The 18,011-nt window shown below is 43.0% G+C and overlaps 2 protein-coding genes and 1 pseudogene across 5 annotated transcripts; 2 read left to right on the top strand and 1 right to left on the bottom strand.

Annotated features, from left to right (window-relative positions):
• The first annotated feature begins 2,764 nt into the window (after positions 1 to 2,764).
• On the top strand, positions 2,765 to 5,978 carry LOC103976625 (transcription factor bHLH110-like). The gene is made up of 7 exons (XM_009391894.3): positions 2,765 to 2,992; positions 3,344 to 3,920; positions 4,397 to 4,528; positions 4,639 to 4,704; positions 4,952 to 5,017; positions 5,180 to 5,242; positions 5,490 to 5,978. The coding sequence occupies exons 1-7, from the start codon at positions 2,868 to 2,870 to the stop codon at positions 5,619 to 5,621; spliced, it is 1,161 nt and encodes a 386-aa protein (XP_009390169.2). The 5' UTR covers positions 2,765 to 2,867; the 3' UTR covers positions 5,622 to 5,978.
• Positions 5,979 to 5,984: 6 nt separating this feature from the next.
• On the top strand, positions 5,985 to 10,339 carry LOC103976804 (uncharacterized; annotated as a pseudogene).
• Positions 10,340 to 12,581: 2,242 nt separating this feature from the next.
• On the bottom strand, positions 12,582 to 15,719 carry LOC135585076 (tubby-like F-box protein 5). 4 transcript variants are annotated; one of them, XM_065106801.1, is made up of 7 exons: positions 15,432 to 15,716; positions 15,063 to 15,170; positions 14,393 to 14,986; positions 14,153 to 14,240; positions 13,605 to 13,737; positions 12,840 to 13,522; positions 12,582 to 12,768 (listed from the first exon to the last, which is right to left on the bottom strand). In XM_065106801.1, exons 3-6 carry the CDS (start codon positions 14,735 to 14,737, stop codon positions 12,850 to 12,852), a joined length of 1,239 nt encoding a protein of 412 aa, XP_064962873.1. In that variant the 5' UTR covers positions 14,738 to 14,986; positions 15,063 to 15,170; positions 15,432 to 15,716; the 3' UTR covers positions 12,582 to 12,768; positions 12,840 to 12,849. The 4 variants fall into 4 exon arrangements, with proteins under 4 accessions (XP_064962873.1, XP_064962853.1, XP_064962859.1 ...); XM_065106781.1 differs by having other exon boundaries at positions 15,063 to 15,716; XM_065106787.1 differs by having other exon boundaries at positions 14,393 to 15,170.
• Positions 15,720 to 18,011: the final 2,292 nt, after the last annotated feature.

Here is an 18,011-nt window from a genome sequence, read left to right as displayed (position 1 = left end):
AAAGATGAGGCACACCGACCGCGACAAGCCGCGGCGCTCTGCCTCCACGCGCGTATGCGTAAGAAGCAAATTAGACAACCCATATACAGTCAGGAGTCCTATATATATGTATATATATATTCCACTTCAACTCCTTGTCTTATCCGAGCAGCAGCAGGAGCAGCAGCTAGGCTGCTTTAGGACCAGAAAGGCTAGCCATGGATCATGGTGTTTAATTTGACCACAGTCCTCCCTGTTTAATGTATATCACTTCATAACAGGCTTCTTATCTTTTTAGCATTATTCTCGGTGCTCGCTCCTTCAGCAAGATTGATTAGCTACGAACCAAAGTTCTGGAGTAGGAATATATAAAGTGGGAGATGATAAATGCTTAGAGGCAAAGGAGAGCATCAAAGGGCTGACTAAAAGATACTTTGGAGCTGGAGTCGACTGGTGTTAAGACCTCGACAAAGTGACGTTGATTTGGGCATAATGAAGGAAAAGTGTCTGCCAATTATAACAGCTGCAGGCTGTACCTGCATGCGCTTGGTCATGTGATGTTAGAACATTAATGTCAGCTTCATCGATGTGGAGCTATCTATCAAAGCATTGTTCCAGGCGTGTCTAATCCAATTTACTAACATCTAGACGGAATTGTTCTTCCTCGCATTCCTTTTTTACAATAATAAATGTACTATTTAATATAAGCTAGATGTTCTATATTCTTTTTTTGTACAGTAATAAATATACTATTTAATATAAGCTAGATGTTTGATATTACGATCATCCAACATAATAATCACATTTGGCTGACATATGACGATCGAACCGAGAGATACATTGGCATCACATTGTGATACATGATCGTTCGAGTCGTGTGATTAGTGCGTGATGCATATCCACGATCTAGATTAAATTAGTCAACACGAGCATCAAGCACAATGAACTATTATATCATGATTCAACATGAAACACTATACGTTCTCAGCCGACCATCAACGATCTCGAAAGTTATCGTATCCAGAGGTCACCTATAAAAGAGACCTAAGCAATTCTTATTAGTATTATTGTTCAGGGATATTTGTTGGGAACACTCCCGATTTAGTTTTTACATATTCATATTCTACAAATCATGACATGGGCCAAAACTAAATCAGAACAAACGTCCTCCATTTACGATCGAGGTGTGTGGACTTGTTTGGCAGAGAGGGCCAGGCAAATTAATAATGGTGTATATTGTTATTAATGTTGCTCCCATGAAATCATCACAACAACAGGCAAAGAATCGACCAAGTAGGCCGGCGGCTGGTGTCCCACTACGTTCCATGTCTGAGCGTAACAATAAAACAAAATAAATGAACCATATATATATCTTCTTCTTTCTTTGGGTTTCGTCTTTTTGACCTCGAATGGAATGGATTTATATCATATCGAAAGAGTTCAACGGAAAGGAAGGATCGGATACATCTTTCTCTTCCATTTTCTTGTCCTGAACTATTATTGGTTAAGCACTCCTGGGAGCATATATTCTACCCCTGCGTGCATGCATGGATGGATGACCGTAATTAATTGGTGGCAAAGAGAGAAGTTAGCTAGGGATTGGTGCTGCTATCTTGACTGTAGGAATCACTTATTCTTCTAGGAAACTGCATGCGAGAATCCAATTCTTGGGGGAATAGTTAGAACCTTTTTCGTAGTAGTACTGTCATCACCTCGTTCTTAAGCAAATTTTATCTGCATCTCCGGACGAGTTAAGGTTGCTTACAAATTTCACCTTATGCCGTAGGCGTTATTGGGTACATAAATACGTTTTAATAAGGGGCTTATTATGTTCGGTCTTTGTAATTGCATGATTACTTTATTTTCTTTCACATTTAACTATCTGCTTGGTTACATCGTCGTGTTATATTATTATATCTTTTATAGTTCCCGGAGACAACTTGTATGCGTGTCCATATTTAAAGATGTAATTGGTGGTATATAACATTAATGAACATGATAGTTCAAATTTTGGGGAATATAATGATGTAAATAGTTAGTTAATAATTCCTATTGAAAAATGTTAGAAAAATCATCCAAATGCTTTTTTAAAAACATGCTATAATGAAAAATAATTATAGATAATAAAAAAATAAACGACAGACATAATTATATATTAGTATTTTAAATTATTATTATTAAAGCGGAAGCTAAAGGTGATGACAGAAAGGCCCTCCCTCCTATGCCTCTCTACCACCTTTTTGTATTATCTATATTTGCTGCTGCCACAAAAAACCTGACTCGACCATATGTTGTTACATGTAACTCATGAGATTCCATGCGATAACAAGATATGCGTCTGTGAGAGAGAGAGAGAGAGAGAGAGAGATGGAAAGACTATATATTATTACCTAGTTGGGAAGCAGGCTTAATGATCCCCTCGTAATTGCCTGCAACAACATCATTCAAGGGGCAAAGGAAGAGAGAGGGAGAGACAAGAGAGATGATCCCTGGAATTTTTTCTTTGAGAGTTTAAGAGACGGTCTTGTATCTTTAATTTCAGTGCCGCAGAAAGTTCCTCCTCCAGAAAGTGAAGAGCTACAGCAGTTGCACAGAGCGGTTTGAAAGAGGAAGGTACGTTATCAATTTCACTCCGTCCTCTGTTTCACTGCAGCTCCAAGTATATATATATATATATATATATATATATATATATATATATATATATATATATATATATATATATATATATTGTTGGAAAAGCAAAGAGGAAAGCTGGAAAAGTGAAATAGATTTATATGCTCAAGCTAGCTGTCCAAATATTGTTTCTTTGGGTTGAGGAGCAGATTCCGGAGCTCCTGTAAGCACTCCCTTTTCTCTTCTTGGGGCTATCAAACTTTCGAAGCACCATGATGGGTTCTTCACATCTGGATCACTTCCACCAAGAAGAGCTTCATGGCCTCGCCTCTTTAGCCACGGTTCCAGCTTTCCATGATCTTGCCTGCAGCCGTGAGTGGAACCAAAACCAGCTACTGTAAGTTTTCCTACTCGACTTCTTCCACAGCTCAGCTCAGCTCAGGTCGGCTGTATACTTCCTTGGTATATAGAAGAACGACTCGATTATCCTTGTTTTCTTCTACGTGTAGGCGAGTCAGAACTCACTTTATCTAATCCCTAGGATTTGGAATTTTCTTGCTTGGTCTGTTTGTTACCTCTATTTCCGTCGTGGATTCCTAGGGATTTGAAACCTAAAGATGATGGCATCTTTAAGCATATGTGCTCTACACATTTAATCTCTGATAAGTAGCAGTGCCCTATTGTGATCCTAGAGACCTTCTTCCCAAGCTTGGCTTTTGCTCTCATTGGATGCATGGGCTTTGTGCAGTAACTTGGGTGACTACATTTCAAACGCCAATGGAACTCTAAATCATGAAATCTCTTCCCATAGCTCACCGATGATTCAAGACATGGGGTGTCACTGGGCTTGCAATGACCAAGAGGGCTTCGTGAACCAGCTGCCTGCCTATCAACTTAACCTAGCCAAGGCCAAAGAGGAGTTGACAGACAACTCTTTCCGGAAGCTCGATGGGTTCTTTAAGGATCACTCGGATCACGACGACCAACCACACGAAAAGCTCTTCATGAGGGCATTAGCGTCAGATTGTCAGATGGATGGCCTTAGGCCGCTGCCGGGAAACTTGCCAGAAAACTCGAGCTTCGATAGTTATGAAGGTGGCCACGTGGCTCTTCCGACTGCTAATTTTTCGCAGTCCTGTCCGCATCGGCCAGGCATGATGGATGATGTTCGTGCATTGGATCTCTCGGCTTCAGCTGGATTAGGAGGAGGGGTCAGCTTTTGCCAACCGTCGCTGGCTGGAATGTCTTTGCTAGGAGAGGATGCGTCTTCCGGGCTCGACCATCTACAAGAATCGATTCAAGGACCATTTTACCTCCATCATAAAGTGGGTACATTTATCTCTTCCCATCTAATCAAACAAGTCACGAATAAGTGGGCAATGATAATATGTATATACTTTTAGAAGAACTATGATAGCTAAGGTGGGAAAAAAAAAATAAAGAAAAGAAAAGGCATTTCATCAGAAAAAGGTTAAAAGAAAATGAAGAATAGGGATATATATATATATATATATATATATATATATATATATATATATATATATAAAACGGTAGTAATTAAATTCCCATGAGCGTCACAGCATACGATGAGGGCTGGCTGTGTGTTAATTTCAGAGAACCTACGTTGATGCCATAGAGTACAATAACACTTTTCAGCTTTATCGACCGACACGAATCGTCTTTTCTTTTCTGAAGCAAAAGACTGCACAGAGAAGAAGAAAGAAAATTTTACGTGCTTTTCTTTAGGGTTCTAAACACATCCACAAAGCTAATACCCGTGTAACTGGACGCTCCTCTGAAGATGCCATCTCTGGTCAGCGGAGTAACAGAAGCGATGAGATGCAACAGCAGTTGGGAGCACAAATCATGTCAAGCAGCACCGGGAAACCCTCGGTTCCAGCACCTGCAGCGCCCTTCCTGCTCTCCGTTCAAGGTATATGTTTTGGAGCACTGGCCACATATATAGTCGCGGTTGCTTCATTGGTATTTTGATCCATTGTGTTGGTTGACGTGGTGATGGCCCAAAACAAAATGAAACAAAAGGTGAGGAAGGAGAAGCTGGGGGATAGGATTGCAGCACTGCAGCAGCTGGTGGCACCATTCGGCAAGGTATCATCAAAACCTACCTACCTACCTACCTGCTCTAAACATTATGAGTGCTTCGCTTCTCTAAAAGAAGAAGAAGAAGAAGAAGAAGAAAACTTTAATCAGGCATTATTCAGCACCGCATAAAACGAAACGGTAGACGACGATTGATAATGTACATGATGCATTATCCATACACTACTTATTTGTACATTACCTTTGTCCTTAAATTTATTATAACTTGATGTCATGCATGGTTTACGATGTGCAGACTGACACGGCTTCAGTGCTCATGGAGGCCATCGGATACATTAAATTCCTATTGGACCAGGTCGAGGTAATCAGCATCAGTATAAGATAAAACACAAACCTATTCTCGTTCGGACATACGTCTGCTATGGCCATTTTTCATTGACCGGTATACGTCTGCTGTGATGAGAAGCATCGCAATTGCGTGACTAATGACGATATATTGCTCTTCCATGATGGTATCTTGCAGAAGCTAAGTGTGCCGTACATGAGGTCATCCGGCAGCAAAAAAAGATCAAGGACAACGCGAGAGGTACGTAGCCGTCTTCCCCATGACATCAACAACTGTAGGTCAAAAATAATAACGTCTGTAGAGGTGGAGTATACTAGTCAGAGGCTCATGTCATGTCATGTCATGTCATGTTTCTGTACACAAGGTCGATTCTGTAAGAAAAACCATACAATTTATCCATCCATGCATTCTCTTCGGATTAAGTAAGCTTTAAAGACACGCACTTCCATTCCATCCTCACAACTTAATTGCCCACCCCTCTTCCTAGGCATCGAATGAAGAGGCAAAGCGAGATCTGAGGAGTCGAGGGCTTTGCCTGGTGCCCTTGGCCTGCACATCATACATGACAACAACGGAGCAAGGAGTTTGGTCGGCAGCCACATATGGGGGAAGTGATTGAGTGTGTGTACTCATTTCCATGGGAAGAAGCTGCAGCACGAGGTTTTGAGCGAGTAATTCCAGCTCTGGGGAGACAAAGAAACGAACGTTGCATGTTCCACCACCACCTTTCTCATGAGGTCATCCAGTTTGGACTTGTAATGGCGACACATATGTATGATACGAGTCAAAGGAGCAAATTAACTCGTTCAGCTTATAAGAAATAGCAGGGCGTGGGTGATTTTTGTAGATCAATCTACCATCTGAAACAAGTAACTACATGTAATTGTGGTCGCTGCATTGATGGGGTTGGTGGTGGTGTGTCATAGGTGTTTTCTGATCATTCATTCATTCATACATGAAAATCTTCTCCGAGAGACTAACCATGCATGCATTACCGGTTTGATGGTACATGGAAATGTTTGTATAATGTGCACTAGTGAAGAAATATCAATGCGGGTTTCAGCTAGTTGTGCTAACTGATAGAAATAAAATATAAAGGAGAAGAATGCAGTGAGTTCAAACAATACAATACTCTCTATTTATATATATGTTAGAAGAGATAATTTTCCTAAGGATTTTCTTCAACAGATTTACGACATCTCTTCAATAGAGTTAAAAGATCTCGACTGTTGTTGAGGTTGTTATCACGAGAAGAGCTGTTATCACTAATGGCCAATGGAACATCTCTTCGACAGTAATTTATTGTAACATACTGTAATAAACGGCATAGTAGTGTTATTCCTACGCAAGACATACCATAAGTGAGTGAAAACTGATTAATTAACATATATTCTTGATCGAACTAAACTAATTAATTAATTATTTTCCTTGGCTCTAAAGTTGCGTGTTTGGAGATCAGTGGATGCCCACGTCGTGTCGCTACCAAAGTCGTGTGTTGAGTCGGCACGCGAGGCATTTTTCATCTTCTCCGTCGGATCACGCGGGGAGAACAAGCGATTTCGTTTTCTAGGGCCGAGCTCCGTCGTATCATGACACCACCATCGTACCATCTCTCCCACGAAACCATCGCTTCCTTCTCCTCCAAATTGCCTCGATCTCCACTCCCCATTGCCCTCTTCCTCCTTCCCCTTCGGCTCCAGTTCGATCCCTCCATGGCCTATCTCCGATCCCCCCAAGCGTCACTCTTGCCCAACCAAGCCCCTCGCGAGTTCTCCCGTCGATCCCTCCGGCAGAAACCCAAGCCCATGGAGGCGACGACCAGGACGGCCGCACGAACGATTTCCTTTCCCGTTTCGCGTGGGCCATCCATCCCTAGCTCGCCGGCGGCTACCGGGCCCTCCCGAGACATACCCTCGACGTCATGCTTCTCGTCGTTTGCCAGAAAGTTGTCGCCTCGATGGAGCCTGGCGCTGACGCCGAGGACCCCCTGTGGATCTCAGCCAGGAACCGTGGAAGTGAGTAACTCGGTGCACGAGGCGATGCAAAGGGACCGGATGAGGAAGGAGCTCAAGAAATACCTCCATTGCGATGAGGTCAAGGAGATGTGCCGATTCGCTTCGCAGGGGACATCGGCATCCGGGGGTCCTTGCTTCGAGAGAAGTTCGGTTCAAACGGGCGAGAGAAATAGTTAGATGAGGTCGAGTTTTGCCGGAGCCTGGATGAGTTGCGGGAACAAGCTCAGAAGCAAGAAGATCGACAGAAAGGAGCGTTTCTAAACTCTCCAACTGATGCAAGGAGTGTCTCTTTGGCGGATGAGAAAGGTGGAGCGTCAAGAGTGGCAGCTTTTCCACAGAGGAAGGGGAAGTTCAAGTACACGATTTATGGGCTGGATTTGTCGGACCCCCAAATGGGCGGAGGTGGTATAAAGGTGGCGGAGGCTGAGAAGCATTTTGTGCCTGAGGAGTTGCAGCCTGTAGAAGAAAAGTGTAACGAGATCGAGGAGAGGATCCTTTCTTTGAAGGCAAAGAGGGATGATCTACCACCATTGGTGGCGGACTGGAAGGAGTTCCTCCAGCCAAAGAGGCTAGCATTGCTTGATAGAATTAAGGAGCGAAATGTGGATTTATATTTAAAGGTCAGTTCATACAATTTTATTTACTTAGACACACATTCGCTCTGGCATAGAAATCTTGCATATGTTAATGAAGGCTTATCTTGGATAATTGTTATTTAGGTTATCTCTTTCGCTAATAATATAGGATCTTAATTGCCATGCTTCTATTTGTGCAATGTGCAGCTATGATCAACCAAAGTCATATGCTTATGGTGTTTAAGGCCTTAGGGGTTCTCCAGATTGAAGAAACAAGTTGCATACTGTAGAAATCAAAATAAAGAACCAATCTTAAATGTTTCTGTTCTTGTTCAAAACATACATAATACACTTAATTGTTGAAGATTAGCTCAAATCAAGAGGATAGTTGTAGCTCTTATTCCTCTGTCCTTCACCCATCCCAGTAGTTCCTCTTACTTGTGATGGACCGGCAGCGACAGAGGGATAGCAGGTGTCAACCACACCAACTGTTTCACGCTTCAAGATCTCTATCTCCGAGTCTCTCCCTTTTTTTTTTCTTTACTTTCCTTCATTGTCCCCCTCACTCTACAGACTCTTCTTCATCTTTCTTTTCTTTCTCTGACTCTGCTTTTCCTCTCATGCCTTTTTTTCCTCTATCTTCAAGTCAACCTCTCTCTCTCATCAGAATTCTGGAAGTCCTGTTACCTCTGGTCTAAGAATGACAGGAAGCATTGAACGCATAACCTAGATGCTCTGCATGGCTTACCATTCACTCAAAATCTCCCTAGTTCTCTATGGCCGTAAGTGGAATAAATTGTTTTCATGAATGTCTTTTATAAGGCTTTATCCCATATATTTAACTTAATCTATGTTTATGTAGCATTATCCCTCTCCAATTCGTCTTTATTATTTTCTTTCTTAGCACCTTCCACTTCCAGAACCCTAAGATACTAGTCGATTGGTCCATAGCAGATATCATCTTTGCAGACTGTCCATCGGTAGACTATGGTGCATCAATAAAGTATTAGCTAACTTTGATAAAGAGGTCGTGAATGATACTTGGAAGATCTGAAGGTTCTAGTAATTCAGATGATCGGTTAAAGAATGCAGCACAATGTGGCAAAAACATTCAGCTGGACGTTGAAGTATCCTACTCGAGCACTGATTTCCCATTAAATTTATGATGTGACTGGAATAGAGGAGCACTTTGATGATGTAACCAATAAAAGTTGCAGAGATATTTGTCTATCTTGCATGGATTGATGTTTGGAGAAGAAGAAAGAAAAGTGAAATCTATATTGTAAAATGCAGATGCATAAGATGATTTATATGATTAGGTGAATACATCTATTCTCTGCAGTCTGCAGACAGTTTTCCTTCTTTGTTTGCGTTTTGTATATCTGCAGTGACCTTCATTCATCAATCTAGATCCTGTACATATGAGTTGAGGCAGCGGGATCTTATAGTTTGAATATTTCAATTTAAATGTCAGACTTTATTGGTGAATAATCAAGTTGTATTGTCATCGAAATTAAGATCCAACAAATTTGAATTTGAAGTATGCTTCCATTCTTAATTTTTTGAGTGTGTTCTATGCCAATTTGCATGCGTCGCATCCCATTTTGCAAATGTAGAAGCCTTTACTGAGCTGAGATTCGATTACTGATATGCATCTTGCAATTTGCCTGACATTTGCAGGTCACTGAACTCCTCTTGACTATGGAATCTTTTGAGACAGGTATTCGTGATTACTCAAAGCTAATTGATGCACATGGTAAGGTAGATTACTTTAAAGATGCTGAGAGAATTCTACAGAAGATGACTGAAAGCGGCATCGTGCCAGATATTCTCACTTCCCTTGTATTAGTTCATAGCTATAGCAAGGCGAGGAAGGAAGGCTTACAGATCAATGATTGCAGCTTATGTGAAGGCTGGCCTCCCAAAGCAAGGGGAGGCACTGGTGAGGGAAATGGAGTCGAGAGACATGAAATCCACGAAAGAGATATACATGGAGCCCTCGAAAGCATTCATGGAGCATGGCCAAGTTGATGGAGCACAGAATTATGGACACCATGCAGTTTGCAGGAGTCCAGCCAACCTTGGAGTTGTTTACCATGCTTGTGGAGGCCTATGGACAGGCAGGTGATCCTGACCAGGCACGGTGCCACTTTGATCACATGATTAAATCTGGCCACAAGCCAGATGACAGATGCGCTGCCAGCATGATTACGGGCTATGTGAAGAAGAACCTCTTGGACAAGGCCTTGGACCTGCTGCGAACTCTTGAGAAGGATGGTTTCCAACCAGGGATAGCGACATACAGTATTCTGGTGGACTGGTTGGGCAGATGACAGCTAGTGAATGCGGCAGAAGGCCTGTTTAGCAAATTAACAAAGAAGGGTGAAGGGCCATTTGAGATTCATGTTAGCCTCTGCGACATGTACTCAAGGACATGTCAGGAGAAGGCTTGCATGTCTCTTTAGAATGTTGGAGTAGAGGAAAACTTGTTACCTGGTCTTCTGGCAGGTGGGCTGTTGGAAGATGCAAAGAGGATATATGATCACATGCAATAACAGGGCTTTGCATGTCAAGCCCATCAGGGCTGCACTCATGGTAGCTCAATCGATGCCTCGTCGGAAGTCTTCAAGGAGGAGGAGGGGTGGCAAGTCACGATAGATATTAATGTGGCCCGAGATGAGATTATCTTAGGAAGAACAGCTGTTTTCACTATATCTATATATTTACAGGCGTTTCATTTTGTACAAGCTGTAGATCATGCATTTCTTCATCTGTTATGCGGATGCGTGAATGCTAATGGGTAGCAAGCCTTTTTTTGGTATTCTTGGAGTTGATAGATTGTGATCGTAGTAAACATTTGATACATGAATAAATGGCCGGATCATCATCTTGATGAATAGAGGTGCTAGATTTCTTTTTGGGGTTTACACGAATCATATAAGCTTGTTGGTAGTTAGGCCAAGTGTCATGGAGTAACCTTGTTAAGGTGTTCAATGCAGGTTTATGACCCTTTTTTTTATTCTTTTTTTTTTTTTTGTCGGTTTCCAGTGTTTTCGAGTGATTTTAGTTAGGCATCATGTACTAGGAAGAATTTACTATAGTCAACTCTATTTTTGTTGGTTGTCAATGTTTTTATTTTATATTTCTGTCATGTAAAACTCAAATATTTTAGATTATGCAACATTGCACGAAGGTGAAGGAAAGCCCAAACAGCTCCCTTCTTATGTGTCACGGGGGGTCGACGGTGTTGCAACGCAAAATGTCAGCTATTTCAACACTTTAGAACCCTTGGTGGCATCAGGGTCGATAGGGCTTAGTTGTGTCTAAAAGATGATACAACGTTTTTAGTGTACCAATTTTTTGGTTGACAAAAGTGTTAGGGGAATATTGGTTGACATAAGTGTACCAATATTGTGTTTGGATGACAAAAGGGTCGATAGTATTTATTAGGTTGCATCTGCGTTAGAAACTTTCTTTGTGTGTGCTTGTTAAGTTTGTTTTCTAAGAGTTTTTTTGTGCCTAATATGTTATGTTTGTTTTCAAGAGTTTTTTGTGCCTAATAAATACTAGTTGCTTACAATCCTTGTTATTTTGTCATTTTCGTATGTGATGATGACATATTATCCGCACGTTCACCTTTCTAATTTTTTTTTTTTTATGCAGGTCATTTATGGATCATATCAAGTTAAGGTCTTGGCTTTCAAATGAGTATTGCTTGGGTGTTGCAGCTCAGGCAGTCTCTACTAAGGATGTAACAAAGTGATATCATTGAATTGTCATGGTAGAACAACAATTAGCACTACTATATAAGATGGGCAACAGTACTGTGTGACCATTTCGGAGAAACAAATGAGCACTCATGCGAAAAATGATTGGATTAATTAACGGATGACATAAAAGAATCTGATATGGAGATCCTTACCCAAATGGTAGGTCGACTCTGATGCGCTAACTAACCAATAACTCTATTTTTATTCTTCAACCACAGATCAAAATACTTAAGCAGGAGTTAATATAGTACACTCATCAACCCCATCCTTGATTTTCATCCTCAGCATCAGTGACAAGTGGTCAAATACCTCAACTACAGCAAATGCTGGAAGAAGAACAACCATAACAGGCTTGATGTATCCTAGCAGCCAAGATTCAGAAGCAAAAGCTAGAGCCAATGTGAAAGAAGATCCAGAAGCGCACCAACAAACAAAACCTTCATATAATTCAAACGAGGAGTTCGCAATAATATAATACTGAATATATCGTAATCAAACCCTGGGAGAAGCGACAGTTGATAAGCAGGAACATATGAATGGTTTAAGAGGAAAAGCGCATGCAAAGCTGATGTCCGATATTCCACATGTTTCAAGAGTTTTGAGGTTCCGATCAATTGGACCCATAAGCTACATACTTGGTACTCACAACATGCAGGTATTGAAAAATGCAGGCTTTCAGAAAGTAAACAAGAGTGATAAGCAGACAGGTGAAGAAAGTGACAATATAAGTATGAAACTCTAAGGGAGAGATCACAGCAGGCAGGTAATGAAGTTCCACTGGTCACAAACAAGTGCTAGTAGCAATGTGCAAACCACCAATAACTCATGATGTTATAAGGGCACTTGCAGCCAAGAAGATCACAGTTCACTTGATTTTATCCAGCAAACCAACTAAGCCTATTAAGTACAAGGACCAGACGAAATCAATCCAAGCTTTGACAAGATACACCAAAGGACTTTTCTGTCATCATTCGAGGGATATCAGGAGAAATATGAAAATTCTCATTAATATGACTTTGTATAACTTTGATGAGGATTATGACCAACTAAGATGGCATCTATAGACTAAGTGTTCACATGTTCCAGAATATACCAAGAAGGAATTGGTAAATGATCATACATGAACTTTGATGGCAACTTTAATTACTTCACCATTAAACATATAAGAATCATTTTTTCCGTCAATATGATTATGTATACATGAGGCAGGCACACTATATATAAAATTTATGAATCAACTTCCTTGATCAGCCAAAAGAGGACAGAATTAGTCACAAGACAAGGTGGTTGATATGGGAAAGCATAAAACATCTTACAAGCATTGTGTGAGATGAGTAACATTTAGTAAAGACAACCACTTCCTCCTCCAAGATCTCGAACTTGACAGAAGTCTGCCACCGAAGTCACTTAGATGAAGAATATAATGTCAATGAAGGAATTAAATATGTAGAAGAAAACAAATAAAGAAGCTCTGTACCTTCACTGGTTCATTCACATGCTGGCTTAGTGTCAAAACTCGTCAAGCAAATTGCAAATGCCTGAAATGCAGAGAGTGGATATTGATAATCCATAGTGAAAATATCCTTTCCTATTTTACCAAACTGAAGAATAACTTTTTCTTGCTCTGCTGGAGAAACATGACAGGAAGGATCTGCAGCTGCCACAAGCTGAAAGTTCTTGACAGAAGCCACTGTTACTCGTCCTCTAAAGTTCAAGCACCAGCACTGAAGCTGCTCATGCCACCGAGGGGCTTTATTCTTTAGAATGAGAGGTTCTCCATTGATCTGGACAGGTGCATTTGATTCATTGAGACTGGTGGAAGAAAAACCTATCACCGGCTCCTTGCCCTTCACTACTGGTAAACTGGAGAGCCGTTGATCGACGGAGTGAATGAAACTGCTGGGTGCAGGGACACTCCCACCTTCTTGGACGGAGGAGATGGGAATCGAGTGCATCATGCACTGCATTCTTCGTGGCCCTCGGGTTCGCAAGATGTTCAGCTCATAGGAGATGGTAGCAATGTTGTAATTGCCAGCCGGTACTCTCGGGGACACTTGCCTAGAATGAATCCTTCGATTTGAACGATTGCTTGAAGAAACTGCAGCATCATAAGGAGGCTCGCTGTCATAAACAGTGAACTTTGTTGCCAGAAAGTTTGACCTGGTTGAGATCCAAAAGACCATAAGACAAACGGCAACGAAAGCATAATGCAATTCAGAGTGAAGTAGACGAGAACACTTGCCTCGCTTTTCCAATATAGGTACTGCTAGCTCGAGAGATATCATCAGGATTCAATGAGATCACAAAGTTGGTGCTCGTTGCACGTCTGATCTTGTGGGCTGCCAACAAAAGCTTGTCACTCTGCCCCTGCAGTGCTGCAGTTATCAGAGTTTGTCAACAGCATTAGAAAAAAAATCATCTATAGAGCAGAATAACAGGATGCATGACAATTTGTGACACTTGATCGCAAGTGACACTTGCCGTCGCAGAAAACTGAGATCACTGTCCTTGAGACTTGTTTCATGATGATTCACCGATATGATAAACTAAGAAGCATTCAGAAATTGATGGAAGAAATCTTCAAGCGGTGATATAAAAAAGGAAATTACGTATAGATTCAGAAATTTCTGTAAACTGGGTGGAGAAAGAATGAGATGAAGAAAGCCCATCTCTGAATCATCTCCGATCACATTGCCATAATATGTGAATAGTCCAAATTACTGAAGCAATTGAGTTAACCACCGTAGATCCTAAGAAGCAAGCAATGAGGCAGAGAAAGGAATTGCTTACAGGGGGTCAGACCCAGGTACAAGCAGAAGGTCGACGTCGCTCTCTCCCTCCTTATAAAGCACTGAATCGGGTGATCTCGTGGCCCGGGCTGATTTCAGATTGAGAACCAGATATTACAAAGACGATCAGGAAAAGATTGAAATTTTCAGGGAAAGAAAGAGATCTATACACCACAAAACAATTGCGAAACCAACACAAATTTGATCCCAAATCTGGAAGGGGGTTGAGGCGATCAGAGACCTGCTTGAGGGAGAAAGGGAAGGTGATCTGGCCGCATTGCTCGGGGGACCTGACCACCTCCTTCGTGATGTTCCGCCACGAGCGGCACACCGCCGCGCACGCTAGCACATGCCTCCTCTCCGGCCACGCCACCTCACTCGCCTCCACTCTCTGGATCACATCCAGCAGCAACTCCGGCGGCAGGTTCGCCCACCTCCCCTGCTGCTGCTGCTCTTCCAGCTCCTGCGGATGCGGGGCACATCCTCGGCTGTGCGCGGTCATCATCCCTTCCATCGCTCCTCCTCCTCTTCTTGACATGCTCCCAATCCCATCCCTCAACTCACGGACGAGGCTCTTAAACGACATTTCCTGGCTTCCAGACCAGAAGTTGCGGGGTCAATTAACTGGACGAGAAAGGGGGGAGAAGGAAATCATTGGCATTTGAACAGTCTGCAAGGTAAGCTTTTTTTAAGATCTAACAGATGTCAAGAGAGAAATCGAAACAAGGAATTGCTTCTCTCTTTTTTCTTCTCGCCATGAATCAGGGAAGATTTGTAGATATCTTCATCAAAGCCTTCCGTCGGGAGGCGACGGCCACTCGGATGCCTCTGGAGTCTGAAGCAATAGGAAATCAAGATCTAATCCAATGGATACCAATCAAGCATGACAAGGAGACAGCGGGTGGGGAGACCTCAACGAAGAGAAAGAAAGGAGTGGCAAAAATCCATCTTTTTTCGCCTCTCCCTTTTCCTCCTACAGAACTAGGAGGGATAGAGATTCCTCCATCGAAAGGCGGCTCCTGAAGGACCACGAAAAGCTCATATTTCTCGATTGATTCCCGTTAATGGCGTAGAAATTAAATCTGTCGTGTCAAGATTACACGTTTCCAGCTCGGATCCGATGAGGAATAGGGATTATCCCATGGAACAGAAAACAAAATGAAAGCTTTCAAAGGAAAAAACCAGTCTTTTTTATCAAATCAAGAAAGACAAGGGAAAAAAATTGGCTCATAATCAATTTTTTTTGTTTTTTTGCACTAAGATCCGATGGAGACACGAACAATTGCGGAGAACGAGTCGCTCGGATCCCAAAAAAGAAGCTCTCGCCTTTACCCTCCGCCTCTCGCTCGATCCTCCATCTACCCTCCCTGTTGGCGTTGAAATTGTTTGTCGATCAAAAATGTCCATATATGTACTACAGCACAGTTAGCGACGCTCCATGTTAATCACAGATTAAATGGCTCGAAAAATGTGGATCAGAAGGAATAAAGGGAGCCAACGCTACTGACAAAAAAAGAAAAAGAAAAAAGGTTAGATTAGCACGATTCCATGGATGCATGCAAAGGCGATGGCACTATTTATTCTAAATGCATCAGGTGCTTCGTTGGTTTTGTGACGACATTTGATGCAAAACCACATTACCAAGGAGTCTCTCCCCATCCTTCCTCCGAGTGCCAGGAGAATTCAATCATGTAACGGGAGACGATGCGTATCGATATGATCTTCCATTTTCTTCTTCTCCTCTTTTTCCAAACTGTTAGATATTTAATATGTACACGTATTCTCCTTCCAAAAAGCCACTGCATTTTCTAATCTTACCATCTACCGCACTGCTTGGTTAACACCAAGAGAGTGCACGATGGATGATCCCAAGTGGTAAGTCGAATCACGACGCCAACATTCTTCACTAATCTTCTTCGGGAGCGGCGAGTCCAGCTGGCGTCCAAGACGACGGGCATAGGCAGGCTGCGGCGGATGTTCAACGGCCGCTGTAAAGTCCGATCACCGAGACTAATCATAGGAACACGTAACTTGGAGCATTTGAGGCCAAAATGTTTTTCCCGGCGCCGGGTTTTCGCCGAACTGGTTCTGGGTAAGCTCACGTGTGACCGCTTGTACCCCATTTTCATGGGCTAAGGCTTCCAAACTTGGTTCTTCTCCTTCTTCTTCTTCTTCTTCTTCGCCAAGTGAATAAGGGCCGACCTTTGGGCCCAACTTATGCGATAGCATTGGCATCGGAGACACAGACGGGCCGGAGAGGAGCGGCGACCGGGACGGACGAGGAAGCCGGTGACAGTGCAGTCGGGTCGGTCCACTGATTCTTTAGTTTCTTCCTTCCCATTCAGCTCCTTGCCCTTTCTCCTCCTCGGTCGCTACTTTTTCTCTCTGTTATTTGCCCCCAACTATTTTCTCCTTCCTCTTCTACTTCTCCTCCAGCTATTCTCTCCCCTCGTCATCATCCTGCTCGTGGATGTGTCCTCCGCTGCCTCTTTCTCGTCTAGTCAGTTTTCCTTGTCGCCGGCGCCGCCCATCCAGGCCCAAGTTATATGTTACTGGATCCGGTCACCGCGATTGGCGATAAGAATAAGAACCTCACGGTTTTGATGCCAAAAATATTTTTTTGGGACACTCCGTCGCCAAACTAAGATAAGGTAAGTTCAGATGTGCGTGTTCATACCCTCACTTAACGGGTTGGAGTTTGTCATTCGGATAGATCTCTGCGGCCCGGTCCCACACGGGCCGTTGGTGCTAACCTCGCGTCGTAGTTGTAGACCGCATACTATATAAGGCCACCCACGAGATTAGATGGACCTTAATCGGGCGGCCCAAACAGGTGTCATTGCAGATCTAGATGTAGGATACAATCACCGCAGGTAAGAATAAGAACGCAAAATCGCAAGGATTTGATGCCGAAAATTTTTTTTTGGGCCTCTTTGTTGCCCATCGGTGACGCAGTAACCTTACCGGGAGGTGTTTCCAGTTAGCGTGTTGCGGGTCTGTGCCGCCTCAGCCATATACGTCGGCCCAATTTTGGGCCGAATTGGTGCCCGGGGTCTAGATCTTTGTTGACCCAACTCTGGCGTGGTGCTGGCCTGTTTTGGTCAGGATACGACCCAAAAAAGGCTCGGCCTGGCCCGTCTCTGGGACCGATAGAGCTTGGTTCTTGCTTGGATCTGACCTTTCTCAGGCCGAATACGGCTCATCCATAGTCCGGCCTGGACCGTAGATGTTCCGGCCTGGCTTGTCTTTGGCACGGGTCTAGCTGTCTGTGGCCTAGATCTGACCTGTCTTGGGCCGGATCTGGCCCAGTCAAGAGATTTAGCAGATAAATCCCCAAACAATGTAAAACCCCTGAACGAATAAACACACTGCACACAGATGAAAATACTAGCAAGATTAGGGCTTCCTTTTTAATCAAAATCGATTTATAATAAATTATAGATGTGAGATTCAAATCTAAAATTTTATAATAAATTATAAAAGATTTTATTACATAATCAAAATCGGATTGCAACTTCCCATATGCTTGTGAAAACAAGACCGACCGTCCACTTCTTCAACCAGCTGCCCATGATCATCGCCGACAACATCGGGGAACAGCCTCGCGGACGCATTCAAGCCCTTGGGCATCACCGACTGGAACGAGGTATTCTAGGTGGCGCACCCGGGAAATTGGGCCATCATGGACGACGCCATCGAGTCCAAGCTGGGGCTCCTGCCGGAGAAGCTCAGCACAGCACGGCATGTATTCGCCGAGTACGGCAACATGCAGAGCGCCACCGTGTATTTCGTGATGGATGAGGTGAGGAAGCGGTCGGTGGTGGAGGGGCGGGCGACCACCGGGGATGGACTGCAGTGGG

Source organism: Musa acuminata, chromosome BXJ1-2, assembly GCF_036884655.1.
Source record: "Musa acuminata AAA Group cultivar baxijiao chromosome BXJ1-2, Cavendish_Baxijiao_AAA, whole genome shotgun sequence".
NCBI classification, from domain to species: domain Eukaryota; kingdom Viridiplantae; phylum Streptophyta; class Magnoliopsida; order Zingiberales; family Musaceae; genus Musa; species Musa acuminata.
This window is presented reverse-complemented; position numbering and strand designations above follow the sequence as displayed.